Source organism: Rhinoderma darwinii, chromosome 5 (assembly GCF_050947455.1).
Source record: "Rhinoderma darwinii isolate aRhiDar2 chromosome 5, aRhiDar2.hap1, whole genome shotgun sequence".
Lineage (NCBI taxonomy): Eukaryota > Metazoa > Chordata > Amphibia > Anura > Rhinodermatidae > Rhinoderma > Rhinoderma darwinii.
Window position 1 is genome coordinate 210,321,772 of NC_134691.1, and position 21,770 is coordinate 210,343,541.

A 21,770-nucleotide genomic window follows, 5' to 3' on the forward strand; every position below is an offset into this window, starting at 1 on the left:
CCAAAACAGCCAAATATGCCTTGGAGACTCCCTTCGCAGTATTGGAGTACTGAAAAAAATATAGTTCATAAAGTGATTTGGAAGAAGGGGGATCGCTACTTTTGTTCAGTAAGAAATGACGAACAAGAACATATTTATAAAAGTCAGTAGCCGGTAAGTTATATTTAGTAACAAGCTCTGCAAAAGTAGAAAGAACACCTCCACTCCAAACAGCCCCCACAGTATTCAACCCCTGGGTAACCCAAAAGGACAGATTCAAATTAGGGATTAACTGCGAAAGCTTCTGAATAGTCATGTCCGACAATCTCAGAGGAAAAAGAGCCTTCCTGACCACCATTAATTTCCACGAGCATAGAGCCGCCTTAATAGTTAACAGAGATGGGACAGGAATGGGCAGTTTAAGTGTTGCAGCCCATAGGTAGGTATCAAGAGACTCAAGTGCCCACAGCTACCTTCAATTAAAACCCAATGTTTTAAATGTGCTGGGTTCAGCCACTGCCGTAGTTGGTCTAAAATACAGGAGTGATAATATGCTGAAATATGGGGAAATCCCAACCCCCCTTTAGCGACAAGGAGATATAGAATTTGAATAACCACCCTTGCTTTTTGTTTCTTCCATGCATATTTGACTAAAAGCTGCTGCAATTTATTTAAATAAGAAACAGGAACCCATATAGGCAAATTACGAAATAAGTAAAGAATTTTTGGTAAAATTAACATTTTAAGAGCTGCAATGCGTCCTACCCACGAAATTTCAAACCGTAGGTGGTCATCAAGCTCCTTTCCTAGCTGAAGCAGTAAAGGAGGATAATTAAGCGCATATAATCGTGACGCAGGATAAGCCAACTGAATCCCTAAATAAGGAAGCCCTTGAGACGTCCACTCAAAGGTATACAAGTTTTGCAAAGTATGAACATAATCTGCCGATAACCCCATATTCATAATTTTAGATTTGCTTTCATTCAGTTTATAATAGGAAACCGCACTAAATGTTTTCAGAATGGACATAATATGAGGAAGAGAGACACAGGGGTTAGACAAAACCATAAGTACGTCATCTGCAAAGAGACCAATTTTGTGCTCAGTCCGGCCAATAGTAACCCCTTTAATCTCCGGGTTAGATCTAATCACCGCAGCCAAGGGCTCCATTACTAAGGTGAAAATTAGCGGGGAGAGTGGGCACCCTTGACGAGTGCCATTGGATATATGGAACGGAGTGGATTGGTATCCTGAAGCTAGTACAGTAGCAGAGGGGTGAGTGTACAGTGCCATTATGATATCCTGAGCTTTCCCCCTAATCCCAAATTTGGCAAGCACAGCATCCAAGTACCCCCAGTGCACACGGTCGAACGCCTTTTCTGCATACAAGCATAAAAGCAAAGAAGACGTCTGACTGCGCTCCACCCAGTCTATGAGATCTACAAATCTCCTAGTTCCATCTACTGAGGATCTCTGCTGAGTAAATCCCACCTGGTCCTGGTGAATCAAGTCAGGCAGCACTGAAGCCAATCGTACGGCCAGAATTTTGGAATATAGTTTTAAATCTGTATTAAGTAGACTAATGGGTCGAAAAATTTTTGGTCTATCTGCAGGCTTGCCCGGTTTTGGCAGTGTAATGATAGTTGCCTGAAGCATTTCGGGGGGTAGTTGCCCCGTGGAATGTACATGCAAAAATAGGTGGAGGAGTTGGGGAGCAAGAATATAGCACTATATTTTTTTAAATATTCATTGGTGAGACCATCCGGACCTGGCGATTTCTGCGGTTTTAAAGTAGCTATAGCATCCAAAATTTCTAATAATTGAAAGGGCTGGGACAGTGCGGTTAATTGGGAAGGCGTAATTTCTGGGAGAGAGATGGAAGTCAGAAATGCATTAATGCCCTCGGGAGTAGGTTGAGGGACAGCAGGATCCTGATTTAAATTATACAGAGAGGAGTAGTACTGTGCTATAGAATTTGTGATATCCTGAGGATTAAATATTATATCATTTTGTTGGTTGTGAAGAAAAGGAATTCTAGCCTTAAAGGCCTTGTGTTTTAATTATTGTGCTAACAAAGCACCTGCTCGATTACTCTGTCTATAGTATTTAACTTTTAACCTTCTCAAAGCCTTATCATATTTGTATAGATCAAGCTGATGTAGTTGTGCATGAAGGTGACTAATTAGCCGAGACCTGTTTGTACATGGTACGCCTTTATTTAACTGGGTAAGACGAAGAATTTCGTCCAATAGTCTCATACGCTTAGCTTCTCTAATTTTCTTATCCTTAGCCGCTAAGCTAATGAAGTGGCCCCTAATAAAGGCCTTATGGGTGCACCATACCGTTGTGGGAGACACATCCGGCGTCACATTCAATTTAAAGAACTCTTCCAAAGTGGAAATATGTGAGTCCTGATAATTGGGGGAATTTAGTATAAAATGGTTGATTCTCCAAGGGAATGAGGGGGGTCTATTAAAGTTTTCAGATACCACCATGGAAATGGGCGCGTGATCCGACCAAGTAATTAGCCCTATATGAGATGAGGAAATTCTGTCAAACAACATTTTATCCACAAAAAACATATCAATGCGCGAATAAGTGCCATGGGGATGTGAAAAGAACGTAAAATCTTTCTCATTTAAGTGTTGCAAACGCCAAACATCCATCAAACCTTCTCTAGCCATAACCTGAAATAAGTCCGAAGGAGAGTGCGTGGCCCCAGGAGCTGTAGAATCTAGTGATGGCCACATGACTTTGTTGTAATCTCCCACCATCACAAGATGCCCCTTTTGAAACTTGTGAATTTGTATAAGTAGTTTGTTAGTAAAACGAATCTGACGCGTGTTTGGCGCATAAATATTAACAATAGTATACTGCACATTATTCAGATTACATACAAGAATAACATATCGCCTCGCTACATCTATATGAATAAAATCTTGGACAAATGCAACTGAGTGATGTATTACTATAGAAACGCCCCTTTTCTTGGAGACAGCCGGAGCTGTGTAAATATGAGGAAAGTGTTTATGCTTAAGATGAACAATATCGAACTGATTCAAATGCGTCTCTTGGAGGCAAAGCACAGAAGCCTGCAATCTCTTGGCCTCGGCCCATAGCATTGACCGTTTAAATTGACTATTTAACCCCTTAGTGTTTAGGGAGGAAAATCTAAGCACCATTATATTTTCCTAAAAGGATATATCTCAAATGATCATTCCATGAACGTAATAATATACCAAAGACTCTTAAGGTACCCTGAGGACAAATTATGACATTTCTCGCGAGCTGAGCAAGCAACATAACCCAAACAAACAGATAACCAAAAAATGGAAACCAAACCAAATGGTACCATCTAGTCTGCACTCGACGATCCGACAGTGCAATCCTAGAAGGGAGGGAAATCTGTATTAACAAGGTACAGACATGACCCCACCCTAGGCCATATGAATGAGACAGCATAACCGATCTAAATAGGATGAGAAAACGACATACACAGGTACACCAGAAAAACACATCAATTATGTTTCACCAATTTACGTGAAAAATTACATGGCATCGTTAAGAAACAGAGGAACGACGATGACGATGAATTTCCTGCCATTCTTCCTTAGGTGGAGATATAGGTGAACCTTAGGTGGAGATATAGCACGAGACTGCGAGGAAGTACCCGATTTGGGGATAGCACCAGCGTCTAAGTTCCAACTTTTGACCAACGCAGCGGCTTTGACCGGAGAGTCCACCACATGCTTCGAATCCCTGTAGGAAATAATAAGCTTAACGGGGAAGCCCCATTTGTAAGGAATTTGGCAATCACGAAGAATCCGTGTAGTAGACACAAACTCTCTCCTGCGCAGTAAGGTGGCTGCAGACAAATCAGCGAATAATTGTATATCCCGGAAGCGGTCAGGGAGGGAAGTCGCAGATCGCGCTGCAAAGAGGAGTTTATCCTTAAAATGATAATAATGGAGACGAGCAATTACATCCCTCGGCGTCGATGTAGGCAGGGATCTTGGTTTAGGGATACGATGTGCCCTGTCGATCAGCAGATCCAATTGAGGCGTATCCGGCAAGAGAGCCACAAATAAATCAGCTAAGTACTCCATCAACTGGGAATTTGTGATATCTTCAGGAATCCCCCTAAAGCGAACGTTATTGCGGCGTGAACGGTCTTCCAGATCTGCAATCTTGTGGGACAATGCTTCCACCTCCTCTTCCAACCCCGTATTCGTATCCACCAGGGCATTATGCGCAGCAGAAAATTCAGCCATTCGATTTTCAATATGAGAGGTCCTGTCCCCCAGAGCATTAAAATCTTTCTGCAGGTCATGAAAAGCACTTTGAATGGATTGTTGAATAGAAGCATGAAGATCATGCAACAGATACTTAAGAGTAGCTTCAGTCACTGGTTTATCAGACCCAGCAGTTTGCATTAACACAGGTGCCATATTTAACACGTGCTCTGCAGGAGAGTTATGGTTACTCATAGAGGGAGAGGATGGAGGTCTGGAGGAGAACAACACAGCAGGTGACGAAGCAGGGTGTCTCATCAGGGTATCGGAGGGCAGAGGAAGATTAGGTGACGAGGCTGCGAGGACCGTACCTCTAGCAGCCCCTGCAGACCTCCGATCAGCAGCAGAGTCTCCCTGAGGTTCCAGTGCAGGCGAGTCGGCGCCATTTTGGAGTCTTGCCGCCGGAAAGAACTCCGTTAATTTAGCCGCCGCGGGTTTCTTCTTGATCCTGCCCATGACAGGTAAGTATATTAGTTGTCCGGTGAGCGAGTGTGTCACTTTGGGACACTTTTATGCTGTGCAAAGAGCCGATTTGAGCCGGTAACAGCCTAGGAGCAACGGAGCTGGAACTAACACGTCCTACTCCATGCACTCGCGGCCACGCCCCTTCTAATTTGTTTTTAATCCGGTGAAATATCTGAAGGCTTTAAAAAAAAACGTCCTAAATGCTGCTTTGAATACAAAAAGTGCAGTTTTTAAAATGGGGTGTTTTATGGGGGTTATTTATTGGGCTACATTCAAACTGTCAGTTTTTCATGGCCATTGTTACGTCTATGGCCGGGGGTCGTCGTTCTGACTTACCCCTTGACGATCCCGGCCATGGACGTCTCTCTTCTCGGCGTGCGCTCCCTCCAGGGAGACGCCGGCACTCTCTTCCGGGTCCTCGGACATTGTCCCTTAGGGTGCGCGCACACGCGCGTGCACAACCTTAAAGGGCCAGTACGCGTCCAGCTGCCCAATATCAATTATCAGCCCAAATGGCAACTGGACTATAATAAGGGGTCCTGCCCACTGGTTCCTTGCCTGAGCATTGTTGTATACCCTAGTTTGTCTTGCTAAAGGTCTCCCAGTGTTTTCCAGTTCCCAGTGTTACCCGTTCCTACTGCCTATACCCTGTATCCCGTGCTATCGTTACCTGCTGTGAAAGTCAAGTCGTGTCTTCCCGCTGCATCCGCGGCGTCACCTGCTTTTAAAGTCAAGTCATGTTCATCCATCCCAGCCTTCTTCGCCTCAGTCATTGACAGGGTTGCCTCCTTGTTACTTTCAGTTCGCTGATGTCTTCGACAAAAAGGAGGCAGAGATATTGCCCACAAAACGAGAATACGACTGTCCTATCGACTTGGTTCCTGATTCGTCCCCTCCTCGCGGTAGAGTATACCCTCTCTCCTTGCCAGAGACCCAGTCTATGTCGGCCTACATTAAGGAGAATCTGGAGAGCGGCTTCAAACGAAAGTCTTCATCCCCGGCCGGCGGCAGGTTTTTCTTTGTCAAAAAGAAGGATGGATCCCTTTGACCCTGCATTGACTACCGGGGTCTCAATCAGATCATGGTGAAGAACCGGTACCCCTTGCCGTTGATTTCTGAGCTCTTTGATCATATACGGGGAGCAAAATTTTTTTTCCAAGCTTGACCTACGGGGGGTTTACAATCTAATCCGGATCCATCAGGGAGACGAGTGGAGGACTGCATTTAACACACGTGATGGACACTACGAATATTTGGTCATGCCCTTCGGCCTGTATAACGCTCCCGCAGTATTTCAAGAATTTGTGAATGACATTTTTCGTGACCTCCTCTATGTCTGTGTTGTGGTGTATTTCGATGATATCTTGATTTTTTCCCCAGATCTTGTGACTCATCAGGGCCATGTCCGCCAGGTGTTGCTTAGATTAAGAGAGAATCATTTTTACGCCAATTTGGAGAAGTGCGTGTTCCAAGAGAAGTCTCTGCCCTTCCTGGGCTACATTATCTCTGATCAAGGTCTCAAGATGGACCCTGAGAAGGTAAAGGCTGTCCTGGAGTAGCCACGTCCCCAAGGCTTAAAGGAAGGGTGTCCCGAAAAAAAATAATTTTTATATCAATTTGCTTTTAGTGTTTTATTAAATTTGTTTTTATTTATTTGTGTGTTTGTGTTTTACTTTTTTTTATTTTTTAACTTTTTCTTGTCTATGGGGGCTGCTATTTTTTTTTTTCATCTCTGTATGTGTCGATTAACGACACATACAGACATGGAATACGGCACATACAGCCCCATAGTGAATGCGAACAGGACCCGTTCCATTCACTATGTTGTACGCCGTCTGTGTGGGAACGGCGCATGCGCCGCTCCAACTCAGTCCAAATGGAAGGTCTTCGGCCGAGCGACGTCCAGCGCCATTTTCTTGTGGACAGTAAGATTACTACTTCCGGTCGCGGCTTCCGGACATGTGTTCTAATGCAAGCACTAGGAGCGGAAGGAGCAGACGGAGCGGACGGACCGGAGGGAGCGGCGGCGGCAGGAGCAGGTAAGTTATTTCTGTGTATGTACGTGTTTTAGTGTGTGATTACTACTGTATATAAGCCTACTACACTGTGTGTTCGCTCAAAAAATGGCGACACACAGTGTAGGAGGTTTGAACGTTCAATCCCCTCCTTTCTCATGGCACTAGCCAGGATAAGGGAGGGGGGATTGTTTGAGGACGCTAGAGCGAGTGTGTCTTCTCAAATTTTGCAGCATAAAGCAATGTGGTTGCTTTACCACATGTCAATGCTGCAATTTGGGGAATTGCTCCATCTAGTGACCAGCACTGGGAAATGTTATAAATTAGAATCTAATTTATAATATTTCCTGACTCGTGAAAAAATTAAAAAAATTAGAACAATGTTTAATCATTTATACACTAACTGTTAAACTAAAAAAAAATTAAAACATTTTCTAGCGACACATTCCCTTTAAGGGCCATACAACGCTTCCTGGGAAATCGCCAACTTCTACAACCTGTTCATTCCCAACTTCTCTTCTCTGACAGCCCCCATCTCCAACCTCACTAAGAAGGGTATGAATGCCAATGTATGGACTCCAGAGGCGGAAATCGCATTTGAAACCTTAAAAAAGGCCTTCACGTCTGCCTCCATTCTCCACCATCCTGATGTATCCCTACAGTTTTCATTAGAGGTGGACACCTCCTCTGTTGGTGCCGGCGCACTATTGTTCCAGAGGGTTTCGAAAGGCAAGACTGTGGTATGTGGTTACTACTCCAAGCTGTTATCTTCTGCAGAGCGCAACTACTCGATTGGAGATCGAGAGTTACTGGCCATCAAGCTGGCTCTGCAGGAGTGGAGACACCTACTGAAGGGCGCAGCTCATCCTATCCTGGTCTTCACGGACCACAAGAACTTGACCTACCTACAGAGGGCTCAACGGCTGAACCCTCGTCAAGCCAGATGGTCATTGTTTTTTGCACGGTTCCGGTTCGAACTCCACTACCGACCTGCCGACAAGAATGTGAGGGCTGATGCCTTGTCTAGGTAATTTGAGACAGAGGACACTGGAGTCCCCACTGAATATTATCGATCCTTCCTGCATCTACTCTGTTAACCCTCTGCAGGTTAGAGACATTCCTCTAGGAAAAACTTTCGTAAGGCTGGCAGACAGAGGAAGAATCCTTCGCTGGGGTCACAGTTCCAAGCTGGCAGGACATGCGGGTGTCCGTAAGACCCGAGACCTAATTGCCCGTCAGTTCTGGTGGCCCACACTGCCCAAAGACGTCATGTACTTTGTCTCCTCCTGTACGGTGTGTGCAGCCAACAAAGTTGCTGACTCTAGACCAGCCGGTCTGCTCCAACCACTGCCTGTGCCCGATGCCCCCTGGCGGCATATTGCTATGGACTTCGTCACAGATCTGCCTCTCTCTGCAGGATGCAGTGTCATCTGGGTGGTGGTGGATCATTTTTCTAAAATGGCTCATTTTGTTCCCCTGACTGGCCTACCTTCTGCCGCTCGATTGGCTGATCTCTTCATGCAACACATCTTCCGTCTGCATGGATTACCTCTGCATAGTGTCTAGGATCGAGGGGTCCAGTTCACCTCTAAGTTCTGGAGAGCACTCTGCAGCCTACTCGATGTAAAGTTGGACTTTTCCTCAGCTTACCACCCTCAGTCCAATGGACAAGTTGAGAGGATTAACCAAATTAAGGAGAACTACCTGCGGCACTTTGTCTCCAGAAGACATGATGACTGGGTGCAGCTGCTCCCGTGGGCGGAGTTCTCTTATAATAACCATACCAGTGAGTCCACCACCTCCAGCCCGTTCTTCATAGTCTACGGCCAACATCCTCGAATACCCCTGCCCAGCTCTACTATATCTCAGGTGCCTGCAGCATACTCTACCTTCAGGAACTTTCTGCAGATATGGCAGCAGACACGATCTTCTATTCTGCTGGCGGTGGACCTCATGAAGAGAAAGGCAGACACTAGAAGACGAGAACCTCCCCAGTTTCTTCCAGGTACAAATGTCTGGCTGTCTTCCAGGAATATCCGGCTGAGGGTGCCATCTTGCAAATTTGCTCCCAGGTACCTTGGACTCTTCGAGATTTTACTACAGATCAATCCTGTGTCGTACAAGCTTCGACTGCCTCCTAACCTCAAGATCCCTAACTCCTTCCAAGTCTCCTTGCTAAAACCCGTGGTTCTGAACTGCTACTCCAGGACTCCTAGTTCCGCAGTGGCTCCTGGCGGTTCATCTGGAACTTTCGAAGTGAGGGAGATCCTGGCCACCAAGAAAGTGGGAGGCAGGACGTTTTACCTGGTGGATTGGAGGGGATTTGGTCCAGGGGAGAGGTCTTGGGAGCCAGAGGAGAAAATCGATGCCCCTGTCCTCGTGAAGAAGTTTCTTTCCCGCTCTGGTCCCAAGAAGAGGGGGCGTAAGAGAGGGGGATACTGTTACGTCTATGGCCGGGGGTCGTCATTCTGACTTACCCCTTGACGATCCCGGCCATGGACGCCTATCTTCTCGGCGTGCGCTCCCTCCAGGGAGACGCCGGCACTCTCTTCCGGGTCCTCGGACAGTGTCCCGCAGGGCGCGCGCGCCCGCGGCCTTAAAAGTCCAGTACGCGTCCAGCTGCCCAACATCAATTATCAGCCAAATGGCTGCTGGACTATAATAAGGGGTCCTGCCCACTGGTTCCTTGCCTGAACGTTGTTGTATACCCTAGTTTGTCTTGCTAAAGGTCTCCCAGTGTTTTCCAGTTCCCGGTGTTACCCGTTCCTGCTGCCTGTACCCTGTATCCCGTGCTATCGTTACCTGCTGTGAAAGTCAATTCGTGTCTTTCCGCTGCATCCGCAGCATCACCTGCTGTGAAAGTCAAGTCGTATCTTTCGGCTGCATCCGCGGCGTCACCTGCTGTGAAAGTCAAGTCGTGCTCCTGCCACTGTCTACATTGCCTCAGGTACCCGTTCAGAACTATAGACATTATTTTGTACCTTGTTGGCCAGCTGCTACCCCACTACGTGGTACGGCCCAGTGGGTCCACACCCCGCGCCGTGATAGCCATTTTGCATCAGTGCGTCTCCAAATTTTCATCCATTTCCAGTCCGTCTGTCCGTTTTTTAAAGGCTGTTTGATATCCGTTTTGCATCCGTTTTTCATGGCCGTTAAACAAATGGATGAATTTCATTTGTCAGGCTTTTTTTTTGTCAGAGTCCCCTGAAAACACCCAAAGGATGGTCACATAGACACTATTTTCTCTGGACCTATTTCTATTTCTACAGACCTCCTGTATATGATGCCACACAGACCCCCTGTATATGATGCCACACAGACCCCCTGTATATGCCACACAGCCTCCCTGTAGCTGATGCCACATAGACCCCCAGTATATGCCACCCAGCCCCGATATAGATGATGCCACACTGCCCCGATGAAGATGATGCCACACACCCTCCTTCCCCTCCCTGTAGGAATTTTCTGTAAATTCTGGACAGTCCCGGAAAATTCACTACAGTTGACCACTATGTACAATGCTCCCTGTACTAGCGCCACACTACACTTGTAGTGAGCGCAACAATACACTACATTTAACTTTTGGCTGCGCTACATACTCACTGATGCAGCGCCGTCTCTAGTCTTCTTCAGGTGTGATCTTTTGTCTGCACGGGATCTGAAAAGGCGGCACGATGACGAGAGATCACACCTGAAGAAGATGGTGCTGCATCGGTGAGTATGCCGCCGATAGTCAGCAAGGTAGCTAGTAGTTTCCTTGCCAATCCCCATGTCACAGATCTGTTTTTAACGGTTGTTACATACAGTGAAGGAATTAAGTATTTGATCCCTTGCTGATTTTGTACGTTTGCCCACTGTCAAAGTCATGAACAGTCTAGAATTTTTAGGCTAGGTTAATTTTACCAGTGAGAGATAGATTATATAAAAAAAAAAAAAGAAAATCACATAATCAAAATTATATATATTTATTTGCAGTGTGCACAGAGAAATAAGTATTTGATCCCCTACCAACCATTAAGAGTTCAGCCTCCTCCAGACCAGTTAAACGCTCCAAATCAACTTGGTGCCTGCATTAAAGACAGCTGTCTTAAATGGTCACCTGTATAAAAGACTCCTGTCCACAGACTCAATTAATCAGTCTGACTCTAATCTCTACAACATGGGCAAGACCAAAGAGCTTTCTAAGGATGTCAGGGACAAGATCATAGACCTGCACAAGGCTGGAATGGGCTACAAAACCATAAGTAAGACGCTGGGTGAGAAGGAGACAACTGTTGGTGCAATAGTAAGAAAATGGAAGACATACAAAATGACTGTCAATCGACATCGATCTGGGCCTCCATGCAAAATCTCACCTCATGGGGTATCCTTGATCCTGAGGAAGGTGAGAGCTCAGCCGAAAACTACACTAGGGGAACTTGTTAATGATCTCAAGGCAGCTGGGACCACAGTCACCAAGAAAACCATTGGTAACACATTACGCCGTAATGGATTAAAATCCTGCAGTGCCCGCAAGTTCCCCCTGCTCAAGAAGGCACATGTACAGGCCCGTCTGAAGTTTGCAAATGAACCTCTGGATGATTCTGAGAGTGATTGGGAGAAGGTGCTGTGGTCAGATGAGACTAAAATTGAGCTCTTTGGCATTAACTCAACTCGCCGTGTTTGGAGGAAGAGAAATTCTGCCTATGACCCAAAGAACACCGTCCCAACTGTCAAGCATGGAGGTGGAAACATTATGTTTTGGGGGTGTTTCTCTGCTAAGGGCACAGGACTACTTCACCGCATCAATGGGAGAATGGATGGAGCCATGTACCGTCAAATCCTGAGTGATAACCTCCTTCCCTCCACCAGGACATTAAAAATGGCTCGTGGCTGGGTCTTCCAGCATGACAATGACCCGAAACATACAGCCAAGGCAACAAAGGAGTGGCTCAAAAAGAAGCACATTAAGGTAATGGAGTGGCCTAGCCAGTCTCCAGACCTTAATCCCATCGAAAACTTATGGAGGGAGCTGAAGATCCAAGTTGCCAAGTGACAGCCTCGAAATCTTAATGATTTACAGATGATCTGCAAAGAGGAGTGGGCCAAAATTCCATCTATCATGTGTGTAAACCTCATCATCAACTAGAAAAAACGTCTGACTGCTGTGCTTGCCAACAAGGGTTTTGCCACCAAGTATTAAGTCTTGTTTGCCAAAGGGATCAAATACTTATTTCTCTGTGCACAATGCAAATAAATATGTATTATTTTGACAATGTGATTTTCTTTTTTTTTTAAAATATAATCTATCTCTCACTGGTAAAATTAACCTAGCCTAAAACTTCTAGACTGTTCATGTCTTTGACAGTGGGCAAACTTACAAAATCAGCAAGGGATCAAATACTTATTTCCTTCACTGTATATTGACAGCCGTTAAAAACTGATCTATTGACTTCTACGGGGGTTGGCTGGCCATGAAAACTGACAAAAATAGGACATGTCCTATTCATGGGCCGTTAAATAAACGGTCGTGTGAATACTCCCATAGAACATCATTGTTCTGAAAATGTAGTACATATATATATATACAGCCCCAGAACCAAGCTCATACATATATACTGTACCAGTACCAAGCACAGCACAAAAATACAGTATCAGAATCAAGCTCCGTACATAAATACAGCACCAGAACCAAACTCGGTACGTGTATATAGTACCAGAACAAATACAGCTCAGTACAGAGATCATTTGCAAATTCAGTTTAACACCTGCCATATAAGTTTGTATGGTGTAAAACTATGGCTCCCAGTATGGCCTGAAAAATGGTAAGGATGTGCTGGGTGTTGCTGTTTCACAAAGAAGAATGCTACTACCCATTATCTCGCTGCAGATCATACAGTAACTACAGTATTGATATAGACAAGAGAAAGAGGTGGAACTCCAAAAATGAATGATTTCAAAGAATCTGGTTTTATTCTCCCATATGTGCAGAAAAAAATGCAACATTTCACCAGCTCAATGCATCCTGTGCCAAGCAGCTTGACAAAGGCTGCATTGAGCAGCAGAAACATTGGCGGCACTCCAAAAATAAAATCATTCATTTTTGGAGTGCTGCCTCTTTCTCTTGTCTTTGCCTGTACCATGGGGATCTTCAAGTCGGATTCCTGGAGGCTGTCACCCACTTTGCCCTGGAGGTCTAGTTCTGCTGTGCTGGCCATATCCCTACCATTTTACAATACTGATATAACGCAGTCAGAGGTACAATAAACAGTTACGTTCAGTGACTTACAGGTGACGTCTTCTCAGAGTCTAGTCGTTCTTTTTCTCTTTTCTTCCCTATCCAGACCTCCATAATGACTTCCCGATCACGACCCATTTCTGCAGAGTTTGCCACTCAGATGTCCAACATTTCCGCAACTGTAAACTAAGACAAAATTCTCATGGTGCCACACACTACGCATCTGATTATAATAGCAACATAAACTGTGTCCCTGAATACAATTGTGTCAAACACTGTAAAATAAAGCACTAAACAATAACAGTAGATAGTGCCCCCTGTAGATCGTGCCCCACATACAGCCCCCTGTATATAGTGAACCTCACACTGCCACTGAAAAACAAATAAACTTTACATACTCACCTGCCCCTGTTCCTACTCGGTCCTCCAGCTATGCAAGCCTGCCTTGACGCAGGCGTTGTCATTGTGCCGCCAGCTTCACTGGTAAAGCGCCAAATGGTGGGGCAAGTTCTGCACAATTGTATCTGCGTCCTGATTCTATTAATTCTACTGATTTGATTAACTGCCTGCCTTCACTGCAGAAATCTAACCTGCTTCACATTCAAATATTCAGCTAAAAATTTATTTATCCCATTTGTTACCATCTTACTGAAAAACCAAAGGTCATGATTAATAAAGGAGATGGGGCAGCAATGGACTACATCAAAAAGGCCTTTATTAGGTTTAGTGGTCACTACCTGGAAGAGATAGCCCTTGCTTATACTATTAAAGAATAAAAAAAAGAAGACGGGAATGTATACCTGAAAATACGGTTTATAATAAACTACTAAAACCTCCTGTCCTGTCCTACAGTCACCATTAGGGTGCGCACACGAGCACATTCCAGGCCTTAAAGGGCCAGTGTTCACACATCTTAATAATTAACTAATTACTCCCAGATCACCCTGGACTATAAAAAGGGCCCTGTCCTTTCACTACTTGCCTGAGCATTGTTTATATTCCTCTGTTAGTCTTGCAAATGGTCCTTTGGTCGTATCCTGTTCCCAGTGTTCCCATGACCTGCTAGCTGTATCCTGTATCCCATGCTGTATTTGTTACTGTGCCATCTCTAGTGTTGGAGTAGTTTTGTGCCGTCTACTACGCCTGCTGAATTACACCACGTCTGGTGTCATCTGCCATGTTTTGCATCACCTGCCACCAAGGTCCCATCTGTACCTAGCTGTTGCTACTGTCTGGACTATTACAGGTACCCTTGTTCTCTGCCTTTATATTGAATTGGTACTCTGTTTGGCCAGCTGCTACCCCGCTATGGCCTAGTGGGTCCACATACCCACAGATCGTGACAGTATGCTCAGGCCATGGACTCCACTAGTCAAACCAAGACCATGACGACATCACAGGTCATGCAGGCAGATATGCTAGATCTCCGATCACCACAGGACTAACTCCTCCAGGCAGTGAACATAATTGCACATCGGCTGGATACGCAAGCTACAGCCATGGCACCTGCTCCTATTGCTCCTGCTGTTCCTCCTATTACACTTCCTGACAGCACCAATTCCTGATTCTCTCTGCCACAACCTCCTCGCTACCACAGAGACGAGAGAACCTGCAGGGGATTTCTGAACCAATGTCAGATCCACTTCAGTCTACATGCCAGAGCATTTCCTTCCGATGGCACAAGGATCACATTCATAGTCTCTCTTCTTACTGGCAAGGCCCTGGCATGGGCGAACCCCATCTGGGAACGTCAGGAACCAGAGATCCGTGACTTACTGTGTTTTCTACAGACTTTCCGCACTGTATTTGAGGAACGTGGACGAGTCTCTTCAGCAGCTGCATCCCTGCTGACCCTTCACCAAGGAGAAACCTCTGTGGGTGAGTACGCCATTCAATTCCGTACCCTGGTGGCAGAACTGACCTGGAACGACGAAGCCTTGGTGGCTACCATCTGGCAGGCTTTATCCTCCCATATCAAAGATGAGCTTGCCGCTCGAGATCTGCCTTCTACCATAGATTACCTCATTTTTCTAGCCATCCGGATTGACATGAGGATCCAGGAATGGTGTCAAGAGGATCACCGGGCCAGAAGACTTCCTAGGCTGGCTCCTAGAATCCAGAAACCCCGGCTGCTTTTATCAGTGCTTCCACTGGAGAAGCCTATACAAGTAGACCGTCTCAAGCTGTCTGTCCAAGAGAAACAACGCAGATGCACTTCGGGACTCTGTCTGTATTGCGGCCTTGGAGGCCATTTTGTGCGTTTGTGTCCCCAAAAGCCAAAAAGATTCCAGCGCCTAGGATTGGTTGGAGAGACAACTCTAGGTGGAAATGGACTAAATAATAAATTGTCCATTCCTGTGACCATAGCGTCCGGTAAGAAGACGCACCAGGTCTCTGCCTACCTGGACTCCGGGTCCGCGGCAAACTTCATCCAACAGGACCTAGTGGATCAGCTCCAGTTGCTGACTGTTCCCTTGGGGACACCACTGGCTGTTGCCTCGGTGGATGGACTTGCTCTGCCCGACCCCTCGTGTCTGAGACCAAGCCACTGAAGCTCCAAGTGGGAGCTCTTCATACCAAGCAGATTACTTTCCTCATCTTGCCCAAAGCATTCAATCCAGTGTTGCTGGGTCTGCCTTTGCTCCGGCTTCATGCCTTGGTTCTGGACTGGAATTCCAGAGAAGTTCTCCAATGGGGCTCCAAATGTCTCCACCGCTGCCGGTCATAGATTCAGCCTGTCCTGCCTCCTATATTTCAGTCGTTGACAGGATTACCCACTTTTGCACAGTTTGCGGACGTCTTTTGCACAGTTTGCGGACGTCTTTTGCAAGAAGGAGGCCGAGGTGCTTCCCCCACACCGGGTGTATGACTGCACGATTGAACTGGTTCCTAATGCTTCACTGCCCCATGGATGGGTATACCCCCTCTCCTTGCCAGAGACTCAGTACATGTCGGCCTATATCAAGGAGAATTTGGAGAGGGGTTTCATACGAAAATCCTCCTCTCCAGCCAGTGGCGGATTCTTCTTTGTAAAGAAAAAAGATGGATCACTTCGACCCTGCATTGACTACCGCGGTCTCAACCAGATCACGGTCAAAAACAAAATACCCTTTGCCACTGATCTTGGAACTATTTGATCGCATACGAGGAGCCAAGATCTTCTCTAAACTAGACTTGCGTGGGGCCTACAACTTAATCAATGATATCTTACAAGATCTCCTCTATGTCTGTGTTGCGGTCTATCTCGATGACATTTTGATTTTCTCTCCAGATCCAATAACACATCGGAGGCATGTCCGTCAAGTCCTGCTGCGATTAAGGGAGAATCGCCTGTATGCCAAGTTGGAGAAAAGAATTCTCTGCCCTTCCTCGGCTACATCATCTCGGATCAGGGTCTCAAGATGGATCCTGAGAAAGTAAAGTCTGTTCTGGAGTGGCCACGTCCTCAGGGCCTGCGGTCCATACAGCGTTTCCTTGGATTCACCAACTTCTACCTGGAATTTATCCCAAACTTCTCTTCACTGATGACACCCATCTCTACTCTTACCAAGAAAGGTATGAATGCCAAGGTGTGGACTCCAGAGGCAGAATCAGCATTCAATAGCCTCAAGAGTGCCTTCACTGCAGCCTCAATCCTCCATCATCCTGATGCCTCTCGACAGTTCTCGTTGGAGGTGGACGCTTTTTCTGTTGGTGCGGGTGCACTTCTGTTCCAGAGAAGCCTCAAAAAGAAAGGCAGTAGTATGTGGATATTACTCGAGACTTTTTTTTCCCTGCAGAGCGCAATTACTCTATTGGGGATTGGGAGTTGTTGGCCATCAAATTGGCTCTTGAGGAGCGGAGACATCTGCTAGAGGGCGCAGCTCATCCCCTCCAGATATACACCGACCACAAGAACCTCACCTATCTCCAGTTGGCTCAATGGCTAAGCCCCCGTCAAGCCAGGTGGTCGCGGTTCTTCACCAGTTTCCAATTTGTGCTCCACTACCGTCCCACTCACAAAAATGTGAGGGCTGATGCCCTGTCCAGGTCGTTTGAAACTGAGGACACTGTGGAGCCCCCTCAATATATCATAGACCCATCCTGCATTTTCACTGCCAGTCCTTTGCAAGTTAGAGACATCCCTCTGGGGAGGACTTTTGTTCGGTTGGCAGACAGCAGAAGAATTCTTCACTGGGGACACAGTGCTCCAAACTGGCTGGGCACGCTGGTATTCATAAGACTCGAGACCTGATAACTCATCATTTCTGGTGGCTTACACTGCCCAAAGATATTGTGAACTTTGTCTCTTCCTGCACTGTGTGTGCTTCTAACAAGGTTGCTCACTCCAAGCCTGTTCGTCTGCTCCAACCCCTGCCTGTGTCCAACACTCCCTGGCAGCACATTGCAATACACTTTGTCACTGATCTTCCTCTCTCAGCAGGATGCAACACTGTCTGGGTGGTGGTGGACCGGTTCTCGAAGATGGCAGATTTTATCCCTGACCGGCCTCCCTTCTGTTCCTTGACTGGCAAATCTCTTTATTCAGCACATCTTCCGCTTGCATGGCTTGCCCCTTCACATCGTGTCTGATCGGGAGGTTTAGTTCACCAAAAAATTCTGGAGAGCCCTCTGTAAACTCCTGGATGTGAAATTGGACTTTTCCTCAGCCTACCACCTCCAGTCCAGTGGTCAAGTTGAGAGGATTAACCAGATCATGGAGAATTACCTCCGCCACTTCATCTCCATGCAGCTTCTTCCATGGGCCGAGTTCTCTTATATTAACCACACAAGTGAGTCCACCACTTCCACAGCATTCTACATTGTGTACAGTCAGTATCCTAGAATCCCTCTTCCTGTGTCAGATACATCTCAGGTTCCCGCAACTGACTCTGCATTTGGGGGCTTTCTGCAAATTTGGCAACAGACCCGGTCCTCTATTCTGCTGGCAGTCAATCACATGAAGCGAAAGGCGGATATAAGAAGAGAGCCGTCTCAGTTTCTTCCGGGTACCAAAGTCTGGCTGTCCTCTAGGAATATCCGTCTGAAGGTGCCTTCATACAAATTTGCCCCAGGTTCCTCGGACCTTTTGAGATCCTGCAACAGATTAACCCTGTCTCCTATAAACTGCCTCCTACCCTCAAAATCCCCAACTCCTTTTATGTGTCCCTCCTGAAGCCTGTGGTCCTGAACTGCTACACTAAAACTCCTAGCCCTGCAGTTGCTCCCAGCGGTTCTTCCGATGTGTTCGAGGTAAAGGAGATCCTGGACATCAAGAGGTTAGGAGGAAGGACTTTTTATTTGGTGGATTGGAAGGGGTTTGGTCCAGAGGAGAGGTCCTGGGAGCCAGAGGAGAACCTCAATGCCCCTACCCTCATTAAGATATTACTCTCTCGCGCTGGACCCAAGAAGAGGGTGCATAAGAGGACCACTTTCATCCTGCCTACGTCTTCCTCCCTGAAGATGCCAGCACATGCGGCCGTCCTGTCCTGCAGTGACCACTAGGATGCACGCACGAGATCATTCCCGGCCTTAAAAGGCCAGCGTCCACACATGTTAAGAATTAACTAATTACTCCCAGATCACCCTGGACTATAAAAAGGGTCCTGCCCCTTCACTCCTTGCCTGAGTTTTGTTTGTATTCCTCTGTTAGTCTTGCAAATGGTCTCTCAGTTGTATCCTGTTCCCTATGTTCCCGTGCCCTGCTACTTGTATCCTGTACTTTATTTGTTCCTGTGCCATCTCTAGCATGGGAGTCGTCTTGTGCTGTCTACTATGCCTGCTGACTTACACCACATCTGGTGTCATCTGCCACATTTTGCATTACCTGCCTCCAAGGTCCCATCTGTGCCGTTGCTACTGTCTGGACTATTACAGGTACCCTTGTGCTCGTACTTTATATTGACTTGGTACTCTGTTTGGCCAGTGGTCCAGATACCCACAGATCGTGACAGAAACTTTTAGCTTTTGCCTCTTTTTTGCTTGCTATTTTAACCTTATTTACACGGTGACTTTACTACTCTATATTATTTAGAAGCAATGATTCAACTGTTTCCCAGCCAAGTTTAAAAGACTTGATCAACTGGCTGCTGCTATAAAAGTAGCCACAAGATAGAGTGCTAAAAAATCCACAGAAGGATTCAAGAGGAGGTTCAGGCACGTCTGATCACTAGCTTCAACTTTCCTTTCGTTGGTGCCCCACTGAATATATAGTTTTGTTGAATATTATTTTTCTAAAAAGGCTAAGGCTGGGATACATGCAGTGACATTTCGTATTTTATGGATCAAGAGAAACGAAAGCAAACTACGAAAAAAATCACTGACTCTGTATGTAAGCATCTGCAAGCAGTCACATGACTGCACTTCAGTTGGGCTTCCCTGGGCAAGTTTTAAAATAAGAGTACATTACAAAGTATCTTACATTGGTATTATAGCTCCATTAAGATATATTTTACATCTTGGATGTAACGAAGAGGGGTTTGGATTCCTTTATAATTTGCAGTACTTATACTTCAACATTTACCTCTGTGTTATAATTGTGAAGTTTCACAACATTACAATCCCAAATTAATGTGTGCGAACTATCAAATAGATATTTGCAAATGTGCTTTAAAAAAAAAAAAAAAGTGAATATGTTTTGCAATGCATCTAGATTCTGTCATTGTTGATATTTGCTTTGCCAAATTTTCCTTGGAAAGCAAGTACTATATGAACATTTTGTTTTTTATGCTGTTCTTTATCATAATTTATGGAACATGCTACACCAAAGTCTTCAACCAATGTATTTCCTATACTGGAGAAAGTAACTCCATAATATTATGTTACTTGCCACAGTGGCTGAGAGTATTCAGCAAGCTATTGTCATTTATAGCAGTCTATAGTCTGCAAATGGGATACAAAACAATAAACTTTCAAAAATCTATAAGCTGCTGATAAATCTTGACAACCCTCTGGGTACCATGCTTCATTTTAGGATTACTGCTACATTTACAAAAGAAATTCCTTTAAAAACTTCTTTAATAATACATAAATGCTTGATATAGTCTTCAAAATAATTTGTACAAATTTGGGGGTACCATTTAAATATTTTATCGTAAAATACTAAAATTTAGATAAGATGCAATGCAAAAGAGAATACATTGAATTTACTTAAAATTGTGAAATATTTAATGGTGTTTAAAATTTCCAATAAATTTAAAATACAGAACATTGCAGTAATTATAGCTGACAAACAAAACATTCTTTCTTAGCTAACCTCATTTTTCAGATTTCGTGCTAAGAAGTGTTCAGCGACATGACCAGGGAGCACATTTTCCAGAAGAACACGATTTAAATTTTCCATTGTCTCAATTTCTTCACGTTCTTTTTTAAACTTGTTCTTCCACAAGAAGTCTAACCTACAGTAATATTCATTCTGTTACAAGAGGACACAGAAATAAAGAAACAATAGGCATTTTGTCCTGCAACAATTCAAATAGTATAAAAGGATCCTTCTTAAAATACTAGTTATATCAACGAGGCATTACATTTTTACGCAGCCCATTTGTTTATTTATATAATAGGGAACTGTACAATTTTCTAATATATATTAATTTTAAATACTGTTGATTTCCCTTTCTTTTACCAGTGCAGTATAGTCACTACACAGTAGAATGGTATAGTCTATGGATTAGTCTTGTGTAATGCATCCATGAGCTAACTGAATAGGACTGACCATATTAACATTACTGAACTGTTTAGACAGTGACTAGACATTCCTTCCAGCCAGGACGGGATGTCTATTCACAATCCCGGCACTTCGTTAACGTTTGTTTGGTACTTACAGCAGAGCAAGCGTAATCTCGCGAGATCTTGCTGTAAATTACAGTTTACAGCGAGATTACACTTGCTCTAACAAAGTGCCGGGATTGTGAATAGACATCCTGTCCTGGCTGGAAGGAATGTCTAGTCACTGTCTAAACACTTCAGTAACGTTAATATGTCAGCATAAGACAGCACATAGCAAACAACGCAGTGTCACTATGCGCTTACTAAATGAATGGAGAGAAGTGCATGGCGCTGATTGGTCAGCATCATACACTCTCTGTACAATGCCCACTTGGTCTAAAGTAAAAACACGCCCACTTGGGCATTAAGAACCTAATTAGCATAAAGCTAAAATCACTCCTAACATGGTGAAAATAGATAGTTTTTCTAAATAAAAAGCTCTGCCGTCACCTACATTATAGCGCCCATCTCCTTATGTAGGAGATAGGGCACTTATAATGTGGTGACAGATCCTCTTTAAAGAGGCTCTGTCACCACATTATAAGTGGCCTATCTTGTACATGATGTGATCGGCGCTGTAATGTAGATTACAGCAGTGTTTTTTATTTAGAAAAACGATCAATTTTGACTGAGTTATGACCTATATTAGCTTTATGCTAATGAGTTTCTCAATGGACAACTGGGCATGTTTTACTATATGACCAAGTGGGTGTTGTACAGAGGAGTGTATGACGCTGACCAATCAGCGTCATACACTCCTCTCCATTCATTTACACTGCAGATAGCGATATAGCTATATCGCTATTTGCAGTCACATAAACACACTATAACGCTACTCATGTGTCATGACAATGAATATACATTACCTCCAGCCAGGACGTGATGTGTATTCATTCTCCTGACCACTTCTGTAGCGTCTCTTTGATTTACAGCACAGCAGGCGTAGTCTCACGAGATTACGCTGTAAACTGTCATTCACAGCGAGATCTCGCTGTGCTGTGCTGTAAATCACACAGACACTACAGAAGTGGTCAAGAGAATGAATACACGTCACGT

The 21,770-nt window shown here is 45.0% G+C and overlaps 1 protein-coding gene across 1 annotated transcript in view; it reads right to left on the reverse strand.

Annotated features, from left to right (window-relative positions):
* The window catches only part of ADCY2 (adenylate cyclase 2), an 831,331-nt gene that overhangs the window by 92,593 nt on the left and 716,968 nt on the right, over window positions 1-21,770 (reverse strand). Inside the window, exon 20 of the mRNA XM_075826916.1 lies at window positions 20,203-20,361. Within this exon, the coding sequence (XP_075683031.1) occupies window positions 20,203-20,361 (159 nt within the window). The remainder of the gene's footprint in view (window positions 1-20,202; window positions 20,362-21,770) is intronic.